The sequence below is a fragment of the Sebastes umbrosus genome, chromosome 2 (genome assembly GCF_015220745.1).
Source record: "Sebastes umbrosus isolate fSebUmb1 chromosome 2, fSebUmb1.pri, whole genome shotgun sequence".
Classification (NCBI taxonomy): Eukaryota; Metazoa; Chordata; class Actinopteri; order Perciformes; family Sebastidae; genus Sebastes; species Sebastes umbrosus.
In genome coordinates this window covers 4,566,823-4,588,948 of record NC_051270.1, presented here as the reverse complement: position 1 = coordinate 4,588,948, position 22,126 = coordinate 4,566,823, and the positions used below count along the sequence as shown (strand labels likewise).

The window sequence follows — 22,126 nt, the reverse complement described above, 5'->3', positions numbered from 1 at the left end:
TGAAAATGTAGCCACAAATTCACAGACTGACCATACATGGTCCAGACATATACTCGGTTTTGACCGAGCCTTGTTGTCTTTTATGAGAGTACATGTACCAACCTCTTCAGCACAGATGCTGCATCAGCATTAAGTGATCATAAACACCTGTGCTGTGCTATGGTAGATACTGTAGCCACGGCACTGGGATCGCTTAGCTATGGAAACAGTTTGGGCCCAAGTGTACTTGCTGACAGCTGCTAACAGGATACCCTGAGACAGGATACACTGAAACAGCAAAACTTCAGCTGGAAACTGTGAAATGACCTAAAGTAGCTGGAACTGGCAAGACAACAAGTAGATCAGTGTAATCTTTGTGTTGTTGGACATGCCCAACAAATTACAACGTCTGAGCAATGTTGACATAAACATGTCATCCCCACATCGTCCAAATCCTCAAACCAAGGGAGCAAATTTAACCAGATTGAGTCATCTCTATCCATCATCCTGTTTTCTCAGGTGGTGATGACTGTTCACATTAAATATTTGTTTTCACAATTATCAGGCAAAGACGTCATTATTACAAGAAGTATTCTCATCAGGGTCTGAAATTAACTTTTTTCACTTCCTGCCACTGTGACAGGCAAGTATTTATTTTTGTCTGACACTCAGACATTTTATCTGCCTAAGGAATGAAGGAATCACATTTTAGATCTGATGTCATTCAATGTTCGATATATTTTACATAAAAAACATTATACGCACGGTAAATTACAGTGTTCGAATTACACCGTGATTCCAGGGGAGCTCAATTGTTCAAGGGAGGGTACTGTAGGCTAAACAGCACAGCACTGTACTTTGCTAATGTCATCTATTGTGGTTATTTGCATAAAAACACACAATTCAAATGATTATGATTATTTAAATATTTGCTTTGATTAAAAAAAAATGTTGGCAAGCTGCTTAGAGCTAGTGTTAGGAAGTTAAACAGGTCATAATTCCCTCTCTATTATCTATTCTATATTGCTGTGAAAACATCTCCTACAAACATCTGGATTTATTCAAGTTTCTCACCAAAAAAAATAATTTTACGAGATTACATTTGAATCATGATAATGTTGTAATTTACCTTCGCCCAATAGTATTTTTTACAGAGCAGAGCTTGAACGTACCATATTATAACTCAATGGCACCTCCGTTAAGGTTAGTAGCTCCATTATTTAGCCAAGCAGGACTGTGCTGCCCACCGGCTGCTAACAGGTAACGTTACTAACCATCCTCCTGTTGATTTCAACACAGATTTGTTGTTCACAGTTTGGCATTATCAGGGAAATATAGGGTGTGTCCCCTCAGGTTTAGTAGTAGTAGTAGCACCATGCTTTTGGGCACTTTTTTTTCTCTCCGCCATGGCCCCGGTCCAAAACAAATTGAAACATGATACAACGTGCGTATGTGTCATTACGCATGGGTAACTGTTGGAAAGCATCAATAAGAGGAATCGAGAGTCACAGAGGCATGAAATGCCAAGGAATCGGACAACTGGGAACCGGTTCTCAACGGGAACCGGAAACTCTGCATTCCCATCCCTAGCCTTTTCCCTGCGATTTTACCAGGTAATCTCAGGTAAGAATCAGGTAATTTCATAACCTGATTCTCATCATAATAAAGCTCTGTAATTACAAGATCTTTATATAATAACTATATTAATGTTTTGTCCTAATAACAAGATCATAAATCATAATTATGGGATGTGAAAGTCATAATAATGTCTGATTTTCTTTCCCCTTTTTGTGTGAGTGCAATGTTGCTTCCATTCATAAAATGTTTCATAAACACTTTTGGAAAACGGAATTTTTTTTTGTATGTATTTCATTGTATTTATCGGATTGTTTTCCACTGTTTGGTTAGCTTTTTTCTGCACATTTTGTGTGCTTTTTGTTGTTGTTTAACTTTTGTTTTATTTTTTAAATTATGTTAGTTTAGATCTTGCTTCCTTTTTTGTTATTGTTTTTTTTTCTCCTGTGGTTTGGGGGAGGTCCTTTGTATAAGCCTGTGGCTTCTTGACTTCTCCTGACACATTTTTTTTTTTTTATATTTATTTTTTTATTTGTTATTGTATTTTGTGCAGTTTTATATATGTGCAAATAAATACATAAAATAAACATGTCATTCCCATATCTTCCAAATCCGCAAACCAAGGAAGAAATAAAAGCAAATTTAACCAGGTTGAGTCATCTCTAACTATCACCTGTTTTCTCAGGTGGTGGTATTCTCATCATAATAAAGCTGTATATAATTACAAGATCTTTCTATAATAACTATACTAAAGGTTTGTCCTGATTACAAGATCATAAATCCTAATTATGTGAAAGCCAACTGTGTAATGTTGCTCCCATTCAATTCCTACTCTGAGCAGCACTCAGCAAAAAGTCTGTGAGTGAGTCTAAAATGCTTCATAAACACTTTTGTGAAAACGGAAATGTTGTTAGGCAACTTATTTGGCAACACTTCTGCCGTGGAGAAATACAGCTTGAATGCACAGTATGAATATGTGATGTGTGTTTTTTTTGTGTGTGACTCAGTTCCTCTGAAGGCTGAAGGTCTGCAGCTGGACGCTTATAATCAGTGGGAATGTTTAAGCTCTTAGTTGTTGGGCGGTTTCTGAAGAGCTCACTTTTAGGATAGCAAACCTGGCAACCCATAGTAAAAACACCCCACACACAGCTGTTCATCATTAGTGCATTAGTCCTGTTTTTGGACGCAAAACCTGAAATATTCCTCACTAAAACTGTCAGTTTACAATGTGTAAATGATGTTAGAGATAATTCACATTTAAAAACTACAAATTAGAAACAATAAAGACCATAAAAAGCTCAGTTTATCTCCAGTTAGCTGTGCGGTCCACGCCCTTCCACATAGCAACTGGAAGCTAACGGCTAATTAGCCAGCTGAGTGATCGTCTAAACTCACTAATAGTAAAGTTAAAGTTACCAATATTGTGGGTAATAAACAAAAAGAAGCAAAGACACACTTGTTGACATGTTGTGTAGACCAGCCGGCTCCACAGCTGAGCTAAACACCGTTACACCAGCAGCCAGCTAGTTAGCTTGTTCTGAGCCTGAAGAGTCTCTGAAGGTGATAAACAAACTCACAGTTCCTGATGTCAGAGATGAACACGGCCAGGCCTCGCATCCCATCACCTTTAGAAACTGCAGGCATTGTTGTTAACTCCCTGTTGATTCGCTAATGTATTTAAAATAGTCTAACTATATTACAGTAACTTAGTTTTAAAGTTTGCTAAAGCAGCTAGCTGGGTGTTTGTATCGTCGGACAGGGAGCCCCGAGATGTGACGGAGAGACAGGAACCAGATAGAGATGTGAGGGTCGGGAACGAACCGGTTCAAAGAGCCGGCTCTTTACATACAGACATACATTTGCATAAAGCAGCATATTTGCCCACTACCATGTTGATGAGAGTATTAAAAACTTGACAAATCTCCCTTTAAAGGGACTATTTGTAACTTTCAGAAATGCTTCTTAACAGCGACACCTGTGGCCGTGAAATCAACGAAAGTCAGCGTCGGGCTCGCGCTTGCTCGCTCTCAATATACCTGAACGAGCATCACTCAAAACAGTGAGGCGACACAAGTCAGCTAAAACCACAATATCACTCTATATTTCAGCTGCTTGGCAGTAATGTTAGCTGACCAGACGAAGGTCTCTCCATGAACATGATTTAGATCTGATCCTAGTGTTGGCTTTCCCTGCCTAAGTGCAGGCTGAAGCAGCGGGGCTCTGCAGCGTCTCCCTTCTCTCTCCTCCCGCAGCTGGAGAGCAGAGGAGACACCGGCACCCGGTCGGTAACGAGACGGTAACGTTACTGGCTAAGGAGCTCCGTCACTTCACAAGACACGGGAAACCTCTGTTGGTCTGGAGGAGCTGCAGCATTTTTTTTCTGCACAAACGTCCACTGTGCATTCACTAGATATTCTCAGAGCTAAACTAACTCTTCTGCAGTGAGGAGTGAGCGCGCGTTCACGTCTAGAGGTGGAGCGAGCTGAGAACGCGCGCGCTCTCTGAGCGAAGGCAGGCAGGCAGAGTTGGAGAGGCAGCGGCCACACGCGAACGCGCATATGTGAGCGCGCATGTGTGACGACCCGCTACATTTATGCGCGTACAAAGTTACAAATAGTCCCTTTAAGGTAAATTTTGAACAGATGAAAAAATGTGATTAATTGCAATTAAAAGGACTGTTTGTAACTTTTTACACGTATAACTCTACCGGGTCGGGATCGGAGTCTCCACTCTGCTCCTCTGCCTGCTTGCCTTCACTCACACACCGCGCGCGTTATCGTACTCCACTCTTACGTTCAGGTGCGCTCACTACACACTGCAGAGGAGTTAGTTTAGCTCTGAGAATATCTAGTGAATGTACAGTGGACGTTTGTGCAGAAATAACTGCTGCATCTCCTCCAGACCAACAAAGGTTTTCAGTGTCTTGTGAAGTGACGGGGCTCCGCAGAGAGAAACCTAATCGTCTCTGACCGGGTGCCGGTGTCTCCCCTGTTCCTGGCGGTCGGGAGGCTGAAGCAGGAAAAGCCAACACTAGGATCAGCATTGATTCATGGAGAGACCTTCGTCTGGTCAGCTAACATTACTGCCAAGCAGCTGAAATATAGAGTGATATTGTGGTTTTAGCTGACGTGTGTTGCCTCACTGTTTTGAGCGATGCTCGTTCATGTCTATTTAGAGCGAGCAAGCGCAAGCCCGACGCTGACTTTCGTTGACTTAACGGCCACAGGTGTCACTGTTAACAAGCATTTCTGAAAGTTACAAACAGTCCCTTTAATCATGGACAATCATGCAATTAAATATTTTAATCGATTGACAGCCCTACTCTTTTGTTTAATGCAATCAGAACATCTGCATTAATCACAGTCCCTGTAACATCATAGCACTACATTGGGAGGGCACATATCTTTGCAAATGAGTTAATCTTGGCATGCAAACAATTAATTAAATATCGATACAGTATCACAAAACATAATATTGCGATACTTGATATTTTTCAGTATTTTCTTACACCACTAGTTACACATTAAGTAACGTTATAACCGATAGAAATAGAACCAGTCTGGTCCTACTAGTGATGTGTCGGTCGCGAACGAGCCAGCTCTAAGAGTTAAGTGAACGATAAGAGCCGGCTCCCATCCGAGAGCCGTTTTGTTTTTTTTACTTAATTCCATGCAGAATTATAGGATGATCTTCTCCGCGCCACGGGCACTCCATGCACTGACTGTGACTGAATGTTGTGTTAATGACGTCCGTGCGACCAATCAGGTGATAACAGCTACAATAAGACTGGTGGCAAAGGACGTTAAAGAGGGACACAAATACCCCACACCTCACCTCCATACCAGGAGGGGCGGGGGTGTGTGGCGCGCTGACGGTCTACAGGTACAGAGCAGGAGGGAGAGGAGGAGAGAAAGAGAGAGAGAGGAGTGCGGTGTGCAAATAGCAGAAAAGATGAGTGACAGTCGGAAACGAAGCAGCATGTAAAATTATGGTATTCTGGAAATTATAAGGTTTAGTATAATTATATTGAATAATTTAAGTGATATATGTGCACACATACTAATCATAGGTGCAAAACAGCGCTAAATTTGGCTGAATTATAAAAGGCAGAAGTGGTAAAATGAAGAGCCGAGTTTGGGAGCCGAAAGAGCCGGCTCTTCTTCTTGGTGAGCTGAGCCAAATGAACCGGCTCACTAAAAAGAGATGAAATTCCCATCACTAGAAAACCAGACAAGCTGCTGCTGCGTTCAGGGACCCGCGTTACATCCAGAGATACAACTACTACAACCTAAAACCATAACTGAATAGAGTTAAATATTTATGATATTTTAAATTTCAAAAGTCATGTATGTAGTGCAGTTGCATATTTCCATAGGTAGAATAATCCAGAGGCTTCCTGCTCTCACAGAAAAGGCACATTTTGCTGCATCTGAATGGAACAATGCTGGAATTGCCCTCGTACTCATGGGAGTAGTCTAATGTACAGGAGTGTTGTGAAGTAGCCAACAGGAGAGGGTGCCATCCCATTCAGAATCAACATGAGACACAAGCAGTGGTGGAAGAAGTATTCAGATCCTTTACTTCATTAAAGTACTAGTATATATACATATATATATATATATATATGTATATATACTCCAGACTCCACAACCAGCACTGCTCCCAGTAGACAACTTACACTTACACACCAAATACTGACAATAACGGCACTATACTGTATAATGACTGTGCAATATCATTGTCATTATTACTACTCAGGTGTATGTCATACTGTGCAATATTTTCAGGTGGAATTTCATTTCATTCTCACTGTGCAATATATTTTTTCCACTTGTGCAATTTTGTTAATTGTCTGTTTATTGTCAATACTGTATATACTGCTCCTATTTTTATACTTCCTTCTATTTAAATAGTTCATATTTTGTTACACTTTGTTTAGCTCTTTTTTTACTCAGTTAGTTGATGCATCTCGTTTTTTGCACTATCCCCTTTGCTGCTGTACACTGCAATTTCCCCACTGCGGGACTAATAAAGGAATATCTTATTTTATCTTATCTTATCTTATGTTGATTGTTTTGTTGTTGAATTTATGTTTTTGTTTTGTTATCATTGTTTATGTACCTAAATGTTTGTTAACTTCTATGTTTTATGCCCGAGGACCCCCTTGAAAACGAGATGCTGCATCTCAAGGGGTTTATCTTCTAATAAAATGTTGAAATGAAATAATAGCACACTGCAGTGGTGGCTGGTGGAAGTTATTCTAGGTAAGGCTAGTGTGCCACAACCAATCAATTTCAGCAATAATCCCGGTATGATTTAATGCATCAAAAGGTATGAAAAACACATTATTACTTTGCAGATAAATAATTAACAATTATTTCATTCCAACAGGAGCAGTAAATAATGCTTGGAAAAACAATAAAGTATAACATGTACTCAGTGGTGGAAAGTACATTTACTCAAGTACTGTACTTAAGTACAATTTTGAGGTACTTGTACTTTACTTGAGTATTTCCATATACTTTCTACTTCTACTCCACTATCTCAGAGGGAAATATTATACTTTTTACTCCACTACATTAATATGACATCTTTAGTTACTTTACAGATTCAGAGTATTAATACAAAATATAATCAACTAATAAATTATGATATATTATTATAGATTTAACTACCCAGCAGTATATAAGGTCATTAAAATGAGCTCCACCGTAACCAGCTACAACATTAAAGTGATGAACACATTAATGCACCAACAAGTATAATCCAATAATATGCATTATTCTGCATAACTGTGAAAAATACTCCACTACAAGTTAAAGTCCTGCATTCAAAGCCTTACTTTACTTCACTGGACAGGAAGGGTATGTAAGCTCGTTTAGGCAATAAAACTACAACTTCTTTAGGTTTAGGCACCACTGCTTTTATGTACTTTACTGGAGACACACTGAATGCACATGAACCATTTCTAACGGCAGCAAATTATTGTATTTTATTTACTGATTATTTCATTCTTCACAGCTGTCACTTCAGTCTCTCTTTGAGTTTCACATGTAAGGAGCCTTCCCATCAGCCTTATTCAGAGAAGTGATTTACTGCTGCATCTATCATCCACGTGAATTATTTCAAAATGTTTCAGTGCAGCATAATGAAATAAAGCAACAAACATGTGTGGTAGCAGAATGAGCCTGCAGAACGCATCGGACAATACCTGCACAAAGGCCTGGGCTCTCTAATTGTATAAACAGAGAGCAGATGGATCACACTCGAAGATTGGCTTTCATTAAGCTTCTCAAAGGAGCACAGCTGCATCAAGGTCAGATTTACCTTTCAGAAAAATCCTGGCTGCAGATAACTTGTATACTAGTGAACAATCTGCATTGAGAAGTGATTTTCTTCTCAGAGGTTTGCTAAAGGTCAGATCCGGCTGTAAATGTGTTTAAATATGCCAGGTCTCACATGGAGCCTCCTAGAGACGGGCTATACTGTTGCAGACAAAATTAAAGAACCAGATGGAGACTTCCTGTCTCTTGCTATAATTACAATTACTCATCATAGATGGATAACTGCATGGGTAAAGTGGGCATGCAGTGAAGGGGGGGTTAAGATTTTTTTTAAGTGGGTAGAAATGAGGACTCAGTCTTGACTGGTAAGAATTGTTTTGTCACGTATGCCAAGGGGGATCCAATGACGAACAACATTGGCCCAGCAGCGGTCGTGTCTAGAAGGTGACCCACAAATTGTGAAATCTGATCTGAAATCTACAAAAACGTGCAAAAACTCTCACGAGGCTCGCTGCCCAACGACTTATCCTAACTTTAACTATTCAAGGTCAATGCCTAACCTTTACTATTCGTGATTAATGCCTAACCTTAACCATCTCGCCAGAGAGTACTGACATTGTCCTTTGCAACTCTTAAATTTCTGCCCTTTGGTAATCTTGAACAATTAAGTACACAAGTCAAAACAAGCAATCAATGATATACAAAACAAAATTTTAATTTCAGTTGGACTTTAATAAGATAAAGATAAAAAATTAAGAGCCTCTGTGCTTCATACTGTGACTATTCATCCAGTAAATCTGTGTGGCCTACCCCTTCTTTCAGGGAACTGCCCATTGTTCCAACGTCAACAAAATATTGTGCCGGGAAGGCCCGATGACATCATTCTGCATAAGAATTAAGCCTCTGTTTGTTGCATGTAGAGTTTGTATTTTTGGAGCAATGGGCGTCGAGCAAATGGGCTTTTTGTCCAATGGGACATTTTTCTGACTATTGGGGTTTCAGAATAATGGGCAGCCGAATCATGGCATGGCACCCTCTGTCATCTGTCATCCCTGTGCTTAAGAAATCCACGTTCATCGAGTGAAATCACTAAGCCACATCCTCAGTCTTAGTCATGTTCCCAAGTGGAGACCTGATACTGCAAGGAATATTTCTGAGCAAGCACATGACTTTTCTCTCAACAAATCAGAATCAACATCCTATCAGCAATCAAACACACATCAGCTAACTATGAACCAGGAGGCACAAACGTAAAACAATGCAGTTTATAAGCACGTGTGACGTGCGTAGAAAGTAGATGAAAGCCGCCACAAACCCCCTAAGCTGCTATGTGAAAATGTCTGATTCACTCATTAGTCCCTATTTCCAATAAGGGAAACCTCATTAATTTCACCCCTAATGTGGCAACTGATGGTGAGAGCTTGTAAACATGTTGGTTGCTCATAACAGCAACGTCATTAACACAACATGCAGTCTTAAGTACGTTTATTGAGTCACCCACTAAAGCTGTTATAGGCTACTGTTAGTAGCAGCTACCTGGAAACAGTAAAGCAACTGAATAAGTGATCACAACCTTTCCATCAGTATGGATATGAGCATAGAAACTAAAAGTACAGTTTGTATAGGGAATTGGTTGTTGTGTGTGTGTCAATCCTGATGTTAATCATGACCTGTACTAATCTGCTCCCTCTCTCCGTGCACCCTCCCCTCCACTGCAGCTTCATAAACACCTCAGCATTTATCTCTGTGTGACAGTACAGCTGGCAACTCACACCGGAGCTGATCTCAAGCTGTAGCTTGTGCAGAACAAACAACTCTACTGAGCAACAATTCTACATTTCTACTTTACTGATCTGGAGACAGGAGGCATGTACGCCAAGATGTCTGAAGAACAGGGGCCACGCAGAGGAAGGTCTTTTGACTCGGTAAACCCGGCTTATGAGGAGAAGCAGCTCAACAATGAAGTAAGTATATAATGATGCTTGTGTTCCGTGTTTATTTAGTATTATTTTTTTAGTAAAGCAGATGTTACTTTGACGTCTGATTGGTTAGTTGTTTGACCACGATCTAGAGCTGATGGCTCTGTGGTGGTCCATCAAATCTGTCAAATTATTCCTGATTGGTATAAATTTAGTAAAGTCTGGAATCACATTTAGTCATCCCTTTTTGTGGTCAGAAATAATCCCAACATGTTTATGAAGGCATTATTAAAAGGAAGAAAAAGGCCTTTTGGGGAAATACCAGAACTACTCCTTTTCATCTCAAAGTCTGTGTTTGATTGACAGCAGTTGGCAAGCTGACAGTGGGCAGTTTTAAAGGGTATTTCACCTCCTAAATTCTTTGATTTTATGGCCCTGAATGTTGAATTTGGTCACAATAATACCATTATAGCTGTAGCTGTCTATAGGCAGCCATATGTGGCAAGCCATTTTAACATTTAATAGCTAGACAGGATATTCATTAGAGATATGTGCAACGTCATTTTGCCTAAAACTCTAATTCAAGATATCCATAATTACATTTTGACTAGTACGATTCAAACTACTTTTGCCATTCATGTGTATAGGGTTTGTCATTACGGATATCCACAATTCAGTTGCGGATATCCGCAATGTGAATTATGGATATCTGCAACTGAATTGTGGATATCCGTAATTCCAGTTTCGGATTACAATTTAATTCTGACTATTCATAATTCCAGTTCAAGATATCTTTAATTCCCCCTCAATTCAAGATATCTACATTGTCCTTTTTTGATATCTAAGATTAAATTATGACTAGTCAAAATGACATTGTAGATATCTCTAACTGGAGTTACGATTAATCAAAATGTAATTACAGATAAATTTATCTTGAATTAGAGTTTTATGGGTTCGTAGTCGTATGGGTTTATAAAGTGTGTCTGGAGACAATAAATCTACAATATGCTGTAAATTTCTACCACAACTCTCTAGCGAACAAAGTTCTCGTTCGCCACAAATTCCTTGATGATGAGCTCTTTTTATTTCATGGTATTTTCTAACTATCTGATCCACAGCCGGCTGCACATAGAGACCAATGTTAGGTGTCCAGCTCGGAGGACGGGTCGTTTTGATTCAATTGAGTTTGTAGCTCCTTACTACGGTTAGAAACAGGCGTCGTTTGTGTTTTAACAACTTACGAGTTATTGATCCGGTAAGTTTGAATCTGTGAATATCTTTCCAGCATTACCGAACTATCTAAGTTAGCAAAAGCTTCTGCTAACACTGTTCACATGCTTTGTTGGGCCAATAATCAATGAGAAGCCTTGCATGAGCAACGTCATGCACAACAATTTTGACTAGTCATAATGACGTTTGAGAAATCTGTAACTGTTATTTAGGATAGTCAGAACTGAATTACGGATATCGCGAACTGTCGTTTTGACCAGTCAGAATGACGTTATAGATATCTTGAATACGAATTCTGACTAGTGACAACGTAATTACGACTAGTCAAACGCAATTATGGATATCTCTAATGCAATTCTGAATAGTCAAGCTTAGCTATTAAATGTTAAAACAGCCGAGCCCCTTTTCTAACCTCCGAGGTAGTCATCCTGGGTGATCTCAATATTATCATCTGTATCAAATAAGTTCAAAGATATTTGTAATGGTATGAATTTGACACATTTCTGAACCCCCATGATATCTCAAATTCCAGCTTAATTGATATTATTCTCTGTAATCAACCTGATAAATACATCTTCAGTAGTGTATTTGACGCTGGGATATGTGATCACTGTCTTATAGCCTGCATCAGAGATGTAAATTTGGAGGGTTGTTAAATCAATATTATATATATATAGCTAATTTCCGACTCACACCGACAGAGGGCACAGTCTATTGACAGACCCTAGAGCCATTTGCACTGCCTTTAACAGTCATTTGGTATTAACATGCGTATTAACATGCGTATTAACATGGGTGATCTGATCAAAGCTCCAAGTACAGGTGTGAACGCACTCAAGACGCGTTGAGATCTCGTTGAGATCCAATTACTTAGACCACATTCAGAGGTTGTCCGGACCACATACGGCCACATTCTCTTAGCAGTGTGTATGCAAATATGTCCTGGGCCACACTGAAGGACCTCCTACTCAAAAGACGCTCACTGCGCTCCTCATGTAAATAAACAGGTAATCACGAGCCTCGCGGCATGGTACAACTGTATTTTATTCAAATATATCTTATCTATATGCTACATATCTCCAGGCTATCAGACTAAGCACAAGAAGGGCATCATTATCAAGACAGACGGTCCGAAAACCCCTATAACTTGTACTGCTGCGCTATGAAAGAGCCATTTGCACTGCCTTTAACAGTAATTTTACTGCCTCTGAGCATCTTTTTTTGGCCCTGTTCAGACCTGGCATTAAAGCTTCAGTAGGTGAGATTGGAGCAAATATGATTAAAAAAAAGTTATTTTTATAAAATTGTCGCTATATCGTGACAGCAGTACATGAAACAGGTAATCTGAAAAAAATCATGTGCCTCTGTGTCCTCCGGTGCTCCTAACGGCATCTGCAACATTTTACAGACAGGAGGAAAACAAGCAGTAAGAGCTGATCTGAGGTCTGCTGTACAGCTGCCGTCTATGAGAGCCGGCTGTCAATCACTCACGAACTCCAACCAAACGGTCAAACTAGGCAGCGCTGATCAAATATGAATCAATATTATGTTACCTTAATGCCTATTTCTCTCCTCAGATGTTTTCAGAATCATCTTGTAGTGCACGGTTTAGCTGTAAAATGAGAAAGTTTGTGACGCCGCCGCCATTGTGAAATCTGGTGAAGGAACGCCAAGTTCCAGTCACATGACCCGGAGCAAAGCCAATAGGAACGCTCTCTCAATGAAATGACCTGTGATTGGTCAAAGTCTCCCATCACGGGCTAGATTTTCTAAAGCCTGAAAACAGAGCCATGAGGAGGAGCAGAAGTCTAGTTTTCTCTTGAATTATAATATGCTGAAAGGTTATTATGGAATTTTTGCCCAATGATGCAAAAAATATACTGCCTACTGCCACTTTAACGTGCGTCCTGGACTATTAAAAAGGTCTATAGGGTTAAAAAGGTTTATATTGAAATTGTGCAGAATTCCCCAAATTCTTAAGCTCAACTTCCCTGGAAAATTTCCGGAAATTTACCGACCCTTTGCAACTCCTAGCTAGCATACATTTACAGACTTACTGCCTATAGTGGATCTGTATGTCAGTAAGCACTGTATGTTAATTCGTTTCAGGCAGTAGGAAAGTCACTGATGCATACTGACATCATTTTTTAAGGTTACATTGAGTAAATTTGAAGAGGACCAGGACAACAGGAGCATCTCTACTGGAAGGCCCACCAGCTCTGAGAAAGGCGTTGCAACCATCATATTCTCACTGAAGAATGAAATCGGTGGTCTCGTCAAGGCGCTTCGGCTTTTCCAGGTGGGGGTTTTATTTAAAGTTTTAAAAGCGTGCTTCAAATTGCTGAATCTTTTTTTTGTTGAATTCATCATGTTTTGTTCATCTTGTATGTTCTGTATGCGCAGGAAAAACACGTCAACCTCGTTCACATTGAGTCCCGCAAGTCCAAACGAAGGAATTCAGATTTTGAGATCTTTGTGAATTGTGACACTGACCACGAACAGCTCAAGGAGCTCACTCAGCTGCTGAGGAAGCACACTGATATTGTTGAGATTACTTCATTTGAGAACTCCACTCTACCTGACGATGGTAGGCCATATTTAACTTTTGACTTACAACAACGAGAATTCATCCATTCATGCTTAAAAACATATATAGCAGTATAGTGGTCTAAATCTAATTCACAGGGCTGTTTTATTACACTTTATTAATGATTACACACACAAACGATTTCTAATTGAACTGAACCTGAATATTGTGTTTCAGATATGGATGGTGTGCCCTGGTTCCCGAGGAAGATCTCTGATTTGGATCTGTCTACGAACAAGGTTTTGATGGGCTCTGAATTAGGCACTGACCATCCGGTATGTAGGACAGACACAGCTGTGATACTTCACTTCATTTTTATGATAAGGAAATTTTTTAAATGTAAACTGAGTCTGTTTTTTGCAGGGGTTTAAAGACAACGTGTACCTTAAAAGAAGAAAATATTTTGCTGATTTGGCTATGAGCTACAAACTGTAAGTTTTGTTTGACTGTGATGCAAATTGTTTCATTTTGCTTTTAATGTATGAAGTTGATTTAGGTGACATATTTCAAAATTTAAGGATGAACCCTATTACAGATGACCAAAGTGGCGAGGGCTGGAGACATTGAAGTACTGGACGTGAAGTAACCAGAATTAGGGAGAGAGAGAGCCAGGAAATTCCACCATAAAGGGACTTTATTTCAGTTCCCCTTTAACCTCATCACGTGGTGTAGCTGCATTAATAGACAAACAAAGGAAGATGCATGACAAACCGCTTTGCACATGCATCTAATCAATTCTCTTAATATTAATAGCAAAGTCAAATAATACTTGAACAAAACAATAATTGGTTATAAGGTGAACAAAGTTCCACTTGTGATCAGATCAGGGCAAGACGCATGTTAATGCCAGGTCTGAACAGGGCCAAAGGAGCACATTGTTGAAGTTAAGAGTTAAACTAAGGGTGTTTTCACATATAGTCAATTTTAATCGAAACAAACTCAGTCCTTGTAAAGTGGACCAACAGAAAAGGGACTCAGTTCTTTTTGCGCCCACATTGTCAGTTAATTTGAAACAGGATTCAGTTCTGTTTCTGGTTCACATCAGCTCTGATGGGGCCTCAGTCCTCTTTCTGTTCACGCTATAGTTTCTACGGAGCTCAGACACCACATAGATTTTTTACTTGCCGTGCGGTCCTAATAATATACATTTATTAAGCTCATAAACGTCTGTGTGTCGTATTTGGAAAAATGCAGCGCTTTCGTCAAGTTGCTGCCACCGGTGTTTTAGGATTTCCAGTCTGTGCAATCAATGCAATTATTAATGTGTTTTGTCATCAATTAGTTTGCTAATATTTGCGGGGGACCCGTACGGGATCACGGATCAACTACGGTCCGTTACACCACTAGTCGATAGTGAGTTTACTGCGTCCCAAACACATTTTCTATCGACGGTACCAACAATACCTATGTTACTGTAGAAAAACAATTAGGCCATCACGTTTTCAGAATTTTAGCATTGACTTGGTATCGAGGTAGCCTATTCTTGTAACATCCCTAAAGCGAACCTGGAGCGCTTTGTGTTCACAATGCACAGGTTAAGCGAACCGCAACGTGGACTTGAAGCAAAACGTACTAAGACCTGTTCACATATGCACATGTTTCTCCCATGTTTTCATTTAATCTCGTTATATTGACGTCAGTGAGCTAACTAACTCTCTCTGTGTGTCAGTGGCGATCCTATTCTTCGTATAGACTACACAACAGAGGAGGTGCGTACGTGGGGCGTGGTGTTCAGAGAGCTCAACAAGCTGTACCCGAGCCACGCCTGCAAGGAGTATCTGAAGAACCTGCCTCTGCTGACCAAATACTGCAACTACAGCGAAGACAACATCCCCCAGCTGGAGGACGTCTCACACTTCCTCAAGGGTAACTCTTCAAATCTGACTCTGATTGTGTCTCAGCAAACAATGTGATAAAAAACAGCAGTTGCCACGGCTGAGTGGTTAAGCCAAAGTTGAAACGCCCTCAGCAGCAGTTTATCTAATGACAGGAAGATGTCAGCTGCACAAAATCCTCAACCTCTCACTCAGAAAACAGACAAAACACGAATATCATGATCTTTTTTCTACAGGGCTTAGCTTTAAACGTACAAAAAACATTATTTTCTGCCAAAGTTTCCCAAGGAAAAGTCTAAAGTTGAGGTTACATTGTCTACCTTCAAGAATAAGTTAAGCTTCTACTTCTTTACAATGGAGGTGAATGGACTCAAATTTCAACAGCAACGTGTCCTAAAAGTGCACATTCATGAGACTTGATCATTAGCATAATCAGTGCTCCAAATAGCCGCATGAGGTGACCTTTTCTGACAGCGTTCCCCCGGACATTAACACGCTTAAAGACCCTGAGGCAGCTGTTGGGGTGTGAACATTTCTGCTGAATTGTATATAGAAGTTGTCATGCTGAAATACTAATGCCAATACAATCTAAAAAAAAACTGTTGTTGAACGTCTCGGTAAATTGGCAAGCCATGAGGTGCATCACACTGACAGTGAACAGAATTATAATTTTACATTAGGTTTCATTTAGTGGCCGGAGGCATTATGTTCCCGTCCGTCCGGTCCATTCCCGTGAACACGATATCTCAGGAACGCCTTGAGGGAATGTCTTCAAATTTGGCACAAATGTCCACTTGAACTCAATGAACTGATTAGATTTTGGTGGTCAAATGTCAAAGGTCACTGTGACCTTACGTCCGTCACATTCTCGTGATATCTCAGGAACCCTTTGAGCTGGTTTTATTCAAATTCGACACAAACGTCCACTTGGACTCAAAGGCTGCAGCGGAAAAGTCTTTGTTGCTTAGGAAGGTTCCTAACGGAGTGAAATGACCCGGAAGTATCTCAGTAGCAGCCATGATAAGAGCTGTTCAAATTCTCTAAATGTTAAGGAAAGGTGCTTCAATGCTTCCGTTATTATCTCCTTTAGCGTAGGATACACTGGACCATCCTTTACCAAAGGAAAGGAGATAATGCCGCCCCACAATTACTTGCAGCCATCTTTTAAAGTGTACACTTTTTTTTTTTTAAGTCAAACAAGTGTATCTGTAAATGAGTCACGCAACAGGCGGAGGCTGTTCCGCTTGTGAATGAAAACTTTTCTGTTACTTAAGAGTAAGTTTGTGGTTCTTGTATGAAGCCCATTGTTCCTAGTAATGTAGGTAATTCACAGACTTCACTGTCAACATCTCTCTATCAAAAGAAACAGACAGTGTGTGTGTGTGTGTGTGTGTGTAGAGCGCTCAGGCTTCATCATTAAGCCAGTAGCGGGGTACCTCTCCCCCAGAGACTTTCTAGCAGGCCTGGCCTTCAGAGTCTTCCACTGCACTCAGTATGTCCGCCACAGCTCCAAGCCGCTGTATACGCCTGAACCGTGAGTACACACACACAAGACATCATTCACTTCATACTACTGTTTCTACTATGTGTTCTTCAGTGAAACAATACCTGCGTTTGCCTTCTCAAATGTGTGTGTTGATGCAGAGACACATGCCATGAGCTGCTGGGTCATGTTCCTCTGCTCGCTGAGCCCAGCTTCGCCCAGTTCTCTCAAGAGATCGGTTTAGCATCGCTGGGAGCTTCAGAGGATGCTGTGCACAAACTGTCCACAGTGAGAAAACACACACACACACACACACACATGGATGCATTTTTGTCATTTTGTTTATTGTTGTGGTGTGTCGATGTGAACTTCCTTGTTCAAGGATCAGTAGCTATAATAATGTAGTAGAGTGTAATGCTAAAAACAGCATAACATTCTTTGGCTGCTGAACAGCACTCATTTTATTGAAACCAGCTGTTATGTTCACATAATGACTGCTTGTGTCTCCTCGGTTTCATTTTAGCACAACATCCCTTTAAAGAGTGTGTATTAACAGCATATGGAAAGTGTTTTGCATTTATGACTAATTGCGGCAGTGTAGACACCATAAACCTCCCTTAAAACAACAGAACACAAGAACAGTGATAGTATTTAAAGTTTTAAGACTAAATTGAGAGCGAACAAACAAATTAGTCAAATATGTATTAATATTTTGTATATATATTATAACAAACACACAACTTACTAAGTGACATCTATTACTTACATTCTCATGCTGTGTATGAATAGGACGATGTCAAAGTTACGACCTGTTTTGTTCCAGTGTTATTTCTTCACAGTGGAGTTTGGTCTGTGTAAGCAGGACGGCCGGCTACGGGCCTACGGAGCTGGACTCCTCTCCTCCGTCGGTGAACTCAAGGTGACACACGATCTGCTGTCAAACTTTATACAGCACAAGTTCATCTGCTGCGCTTATTGCTAACACTGTGAATTTCCATATTTTTATATATATATGCTTTAAAAAAATTAAAAGATTTCAGTGAAGTTTGGTGAAAATGTTGCCATTTATAAATGACTTGAGATTTTGGATCATAACTCCTGGACCGAGAAACATTTTCTTTTCAAATTATAGCATTCACATGCAGTCAGTCAAAATTACAGTATGTTACTACTACCAACCAGGTTTAGAAGGTCATTCTCTCAATGTGTCTACTGTCCTTCTTCTATTAGCGTGCTTTGTCTGGCAAGGCCAACATCCTTCCATTTGACCCCGTGATGACCTCTACCCAGGAGTGCTTAATATCTACGTACCAAGACGTTTACTTTGTTTCCGAGAGTTTTGAGGAAGCCAAGAACAAAATTAGGTGAGTAGAATTCTGCTCTGACTACACACAAAACTTTGGTTGAATGATTTTGTAGCTCCAATGTCGTACAGGGATGTCATGTGAAAGGTTGAACTGTTGATAAATTACTCTGACATTGTGTCTGCAGGGAGTTCGCTAAGACCATTTGGCGTCCATTCACAGTACGCTACGACCCCTACACCCAGAGCGTGGACGTCCTGAAGGACACTAACAGCATCAATAGCATGGTGAAAGACATCCGGCATGAGCTGGACATTGTAGAAGACGCCCTGAACCGACTCAACAAACACCGGAGAGTCTGAGGGGATGGGGGGGGGCTGTATGAGGGTCACAGAGGCAAGCTGGAGTTGGAAAGGTTTGGGTGGAGATCAGTGGGTTGAATGGGCTGGGTATACATGGGTGGGAATGTGTGAAGTTGGACGGGGATTGGTGAGAATGGCAAACTAGGATACTGAACTGAATCCAAGAAGGTGGTTTGGCTAAGCCGTAGTGATTTGACAATCTTGAGTAGAGTTATAATCATACAGAGCTTAGTGCCTCCTTTATGGGACGGGCCTGTAAGTTAGCCTTGGTCTGTCAAGAAGGTGGGGACAGGATTTGGGTGGAGCTGTGCTAAAAGCTTACTGAAGTCACCATTCTCCATGTGATTATGGAATTATGACTGGGAAACTCAGATTTTTCTGAAAACTCCAATATATCCGAAAACCTGAAAACCAAAATCAGCCTCAAATCAGCCAAAGTCTGTAATTTAAGGTAATTTCGGCCGGTCAATCCAGAAGGTGACGTTGTAAATTTAATTCATATGTCATCGTGAAACTTGATAAAAAGAGGGGCCACTTGCAGGTCACGCAGTGGCTACCCTTGAAAAGGAAAGCTCTATTAGTGTTGCTATTGAGAGACACTCCAGGCAAAAATAAAAAATGTTTTCCTGCACTGGTCAATTTTTTGATTTTGGTTTATTTTGCTTCCACAATATGTCTTCTTTTCAGACTTGTGGAAAGAAAACATCCAAAATACACATTTAGCTGTTTATTTTACTACTTTGTCTATTTGCGTCTGTAGATTTCTCCTAAATTCACCAAAAGTTAGCATAAGAAAATGCCTCATTTGCATATTTAAACATAATATTTCATAAAACTTGTAATACATGAAATTATTGTTTTAGTAACATTTTTTTTTTTTTTACCCTATTCATCTGTAGTGTCTTGTAAAATGTACTGTATGTAATTTTACAATTCATATCTTTAAAGGCTGTTTTCTTCAGTTGCACTTAGTTTCTTTCCTATAGTCTGGTTTTTAAGGTTCAGGTTTTTACTGAGTTTGTTCATATTATATCATTCATAGCCTGATTTACAGAACACTTTGTTTCTAAAAACACAGATTCTTTATGGCTGTTGACAGTATTTTATAATTTATGAAGTGATAAAAAGTGATTTCCAAAATTCCCTCCGTAAAAACCTTTGTCTCGAATATGTCAACAAAATAAAACAAAAAATTTAGAACCTGCCTTCATCGAATGTTCAGATTTCTGTTCTGGAAATATATGCATATTATCACATATTTGATAAGATAATGCCTTATTTGCATATCTAAACATAACATTTCAGAAACTTGTAATAATAATTGTCTTAATGTAAGTAATCAACAGGGGAAGTTTCATGGTGATATGTTAATTAAAATGTTTACCATATACACCTGTTGTCTCTTCCCTTAAAGGCAGGTTTGGTAAAGATTTTAGGAACATTATTTGTTATTTAATTTAGTTATTTGTTATATTAGTTGAAAATGTGGAGTGATAACTGAACTGTCTCTATGTCTCTATTTACTGTTGATTATATTTTCAGTGCTTTTATTCTTAACGTCTGTGTTTTAACTATTGCCTGTCCGGGGACTACAGATGAAAATTAGCCTTTCTGGTTAACGCTTGCATATTTTCAAATAAATTAATAATAATAAAAAAATGTCTTGCCTAAATGGGTAACTAATAACTGTTTTAATTTATAAATGTATAATAAAGTAAAAACAAATATACATTTTTTACACCAAAATCCTAACTTTGTTGCCACAATGTGAAGGTTAATGTCTAATGCTACCACTGTACATGGATTCTGGTATATAATGTTTCTGCCGACTGCTGCTTATTTGTTTGTTCCTTTCCTCAGTTAATGGAGCACTATGAGGTGTTGTTCACAACAATGGATTAAAACTGTTAGGCATTCTTCCCCCAGACATAATGTGGTGTACGTATCACACAAAAGAGCAGAGTGTAGAAATAGCACAGAATGGATTAACACGGGTCACAAGGAGGGCTGTGGTTGAGAAAAGAAACTATTAATAAACTAATTAACTTTTAATCTATCAGCGATAAATTGTTTTGAGTGCACCACACAATTATCCACCATAGTAATAAAATCAACTAAACAAACAATAAACTCAAAACAGGTTAGTGACATTTAAATAATTGTAATATCACTAAAGTCTGCAACTTGATGTTTTTTCTGCATTTATCTCGGTCTCATCTCCACCTGCTGAGATCCCCCCTCCTCTCTCCACCGGTTTGGATGGTTTCTCATTTTGATGTACTGCTCCTGCCACAAGGTGGAACCGTGAAACCACAATGGTGCCAACTACCCACACTAAATGATCCGTCTTCAGGAGAAGGCTAGCGGACAGCTAAAGAGCAAAGCAACCTCCTCTATTAAAGTAGGCAGCAATTTACAATAAAGATCCGTGCCTATAAGTTAGTTAGTTATGCAAAATTTTGGCGAGGGAAAACTGGCATGCTGATTTTCACAGGGGTCCTTTGACCTCTGACTTCAAGATATCTGGATGAAAATGGGTTCTATGTGGAGTCTCCCCTTTATAGACATGCCCACTTTATGATAATCACATGCAGTTTGGAGCAAAACCATGCCGTTTTTGCAACCCCAAAATTGCTGACTACCGGACGCCAGTGAAACGTCCACCTTGCAGGTGTTGTAGTTAATGTCTTAACCAAAATGGCCTGTTTTGAACAATAAAAATATTATAAATATGATTGTATGAAGTGTTTTCAGTCCAAAATGGCAGCAGCAGCTGTTCTAAAAAAAACACCGGAGTTTGGTCTCTTTGCATCTATTAGTGAATGTGTTTTATTTTGAAGGTGGTGACCGGAAGCGTACCGTGTTGTTGGGACCGTTGGGATTATAATGGGGGGGGCTCAGACCGTGAGGGAGGAGTGGGGTGTTGCCTCGTAAAGTTATGACTTTATTCTTGTAATTTTACAACTTTTTTTTCTCGTAAAGCTATTACTTTATTCTCAATATTACGAAGTCGTAAAATTACGAGAATAAAGTCATAATTTTACAACTTTTTTCTCGTAAAGTTATGACATTATTCTGGTTATTTTACGACCTTTTTTTTCATAAAGTAATGACGTTAATCTCATAATATTAAGACTTTTTTTCTTGTAAAATTACGACTTTATTCTCGTAATATTATGACTTTATTCTCGTAATTTTACGACTTTTTTCTCGTAAAGTTACGACTTTATTCTCGTAATATTACGACTTTATTCTCGTAATATTATGACTTTATTCTCAAAAAAAAAAATTCCCCTCAATGTGGCCCTAATACGCCTTCGTAATATAGCACTTCAACCTGCTTTATGATTTTTACAATATGGGACCTCTGTTGGCGGCAAGAGGCTTCCATACAAATCTAGTATCAGGTATTTTTAGCAGGGCTAAATGTTATGACTAAGAAGAACCATTTACAGAAGCAAAGCAGACCCCTCCCAAAGCATGTTATGAATAAATGTGTTTTATTTTGAAGGCGGTGACCGGAAGTGTACAGTGTTGTTGGGACCGTTGGGATTAAAATGGGGGGGTT

The 22,126-nt window shown here is 39.5% G+C and overlaps 2 protein-coding genes across 4 annotated transcripts in view; one reads left to right on the top strand and one right to left on the bottom strand.

Annotated features, from left to right (window-relative positions):
• Positions 1-3,353, bottom strand: part of LOC119477090 (AP-2 complex subunit alpha-2-like) — a 73,245-nt gene extending 69,892 nt beyond the window's left edge. Inside the window, exon 1 of one of the 3 annotated variants that reach the window (XM_037750964.1) lies at positions 3,132-3,353. In XM_037750964.1, the coding sequence (XP_037606892.1) occupies positions 3,132-3,198 (67 nt within the window). In that variant the 5' untranslated portion in view covers positions 3,199-3,353. The remainder of the gene's footprint in view (positions 1-3,131) is intronic. The other 2 variants (XM_037750956.1, XM_037750972.1) reach the window with 2 other exon arrangements.
• Positions 3,354-9,156: 5,803 nt separating this feature from the next.
• On the top strand, positions 9,157-19,067 carry LOC119477190 (tryptophan 5-hydroxylase 1-like). The gene is made up of 11 exons (XM_037751143.1): positions 9,157-9,802; positions 13,140-13,286; positions 13,391-13,574; positions 13,752-13,849; positions 13,938-14,005; positions 15,244-15,440; positions 16,808-16,943; positions 17,054-17,180; positions 17,716-17,811; positions 18,123-18,256; positions 18,384-19,067. The coding sequence occupies exons 1-11, from the start codon at positions 9,707-9,709 to the stop codon at positions 18,556-18,558; spliced, it is 1,458 nt and encodes a 485-aa protein (XP_037607071.1). The 5' UTR covers positions 9,157-9,706; the 3' UTR covers positions 18,559-19,067.
• Positions 19,068-22,126: the final 3,059 nt, after the last annotated feature.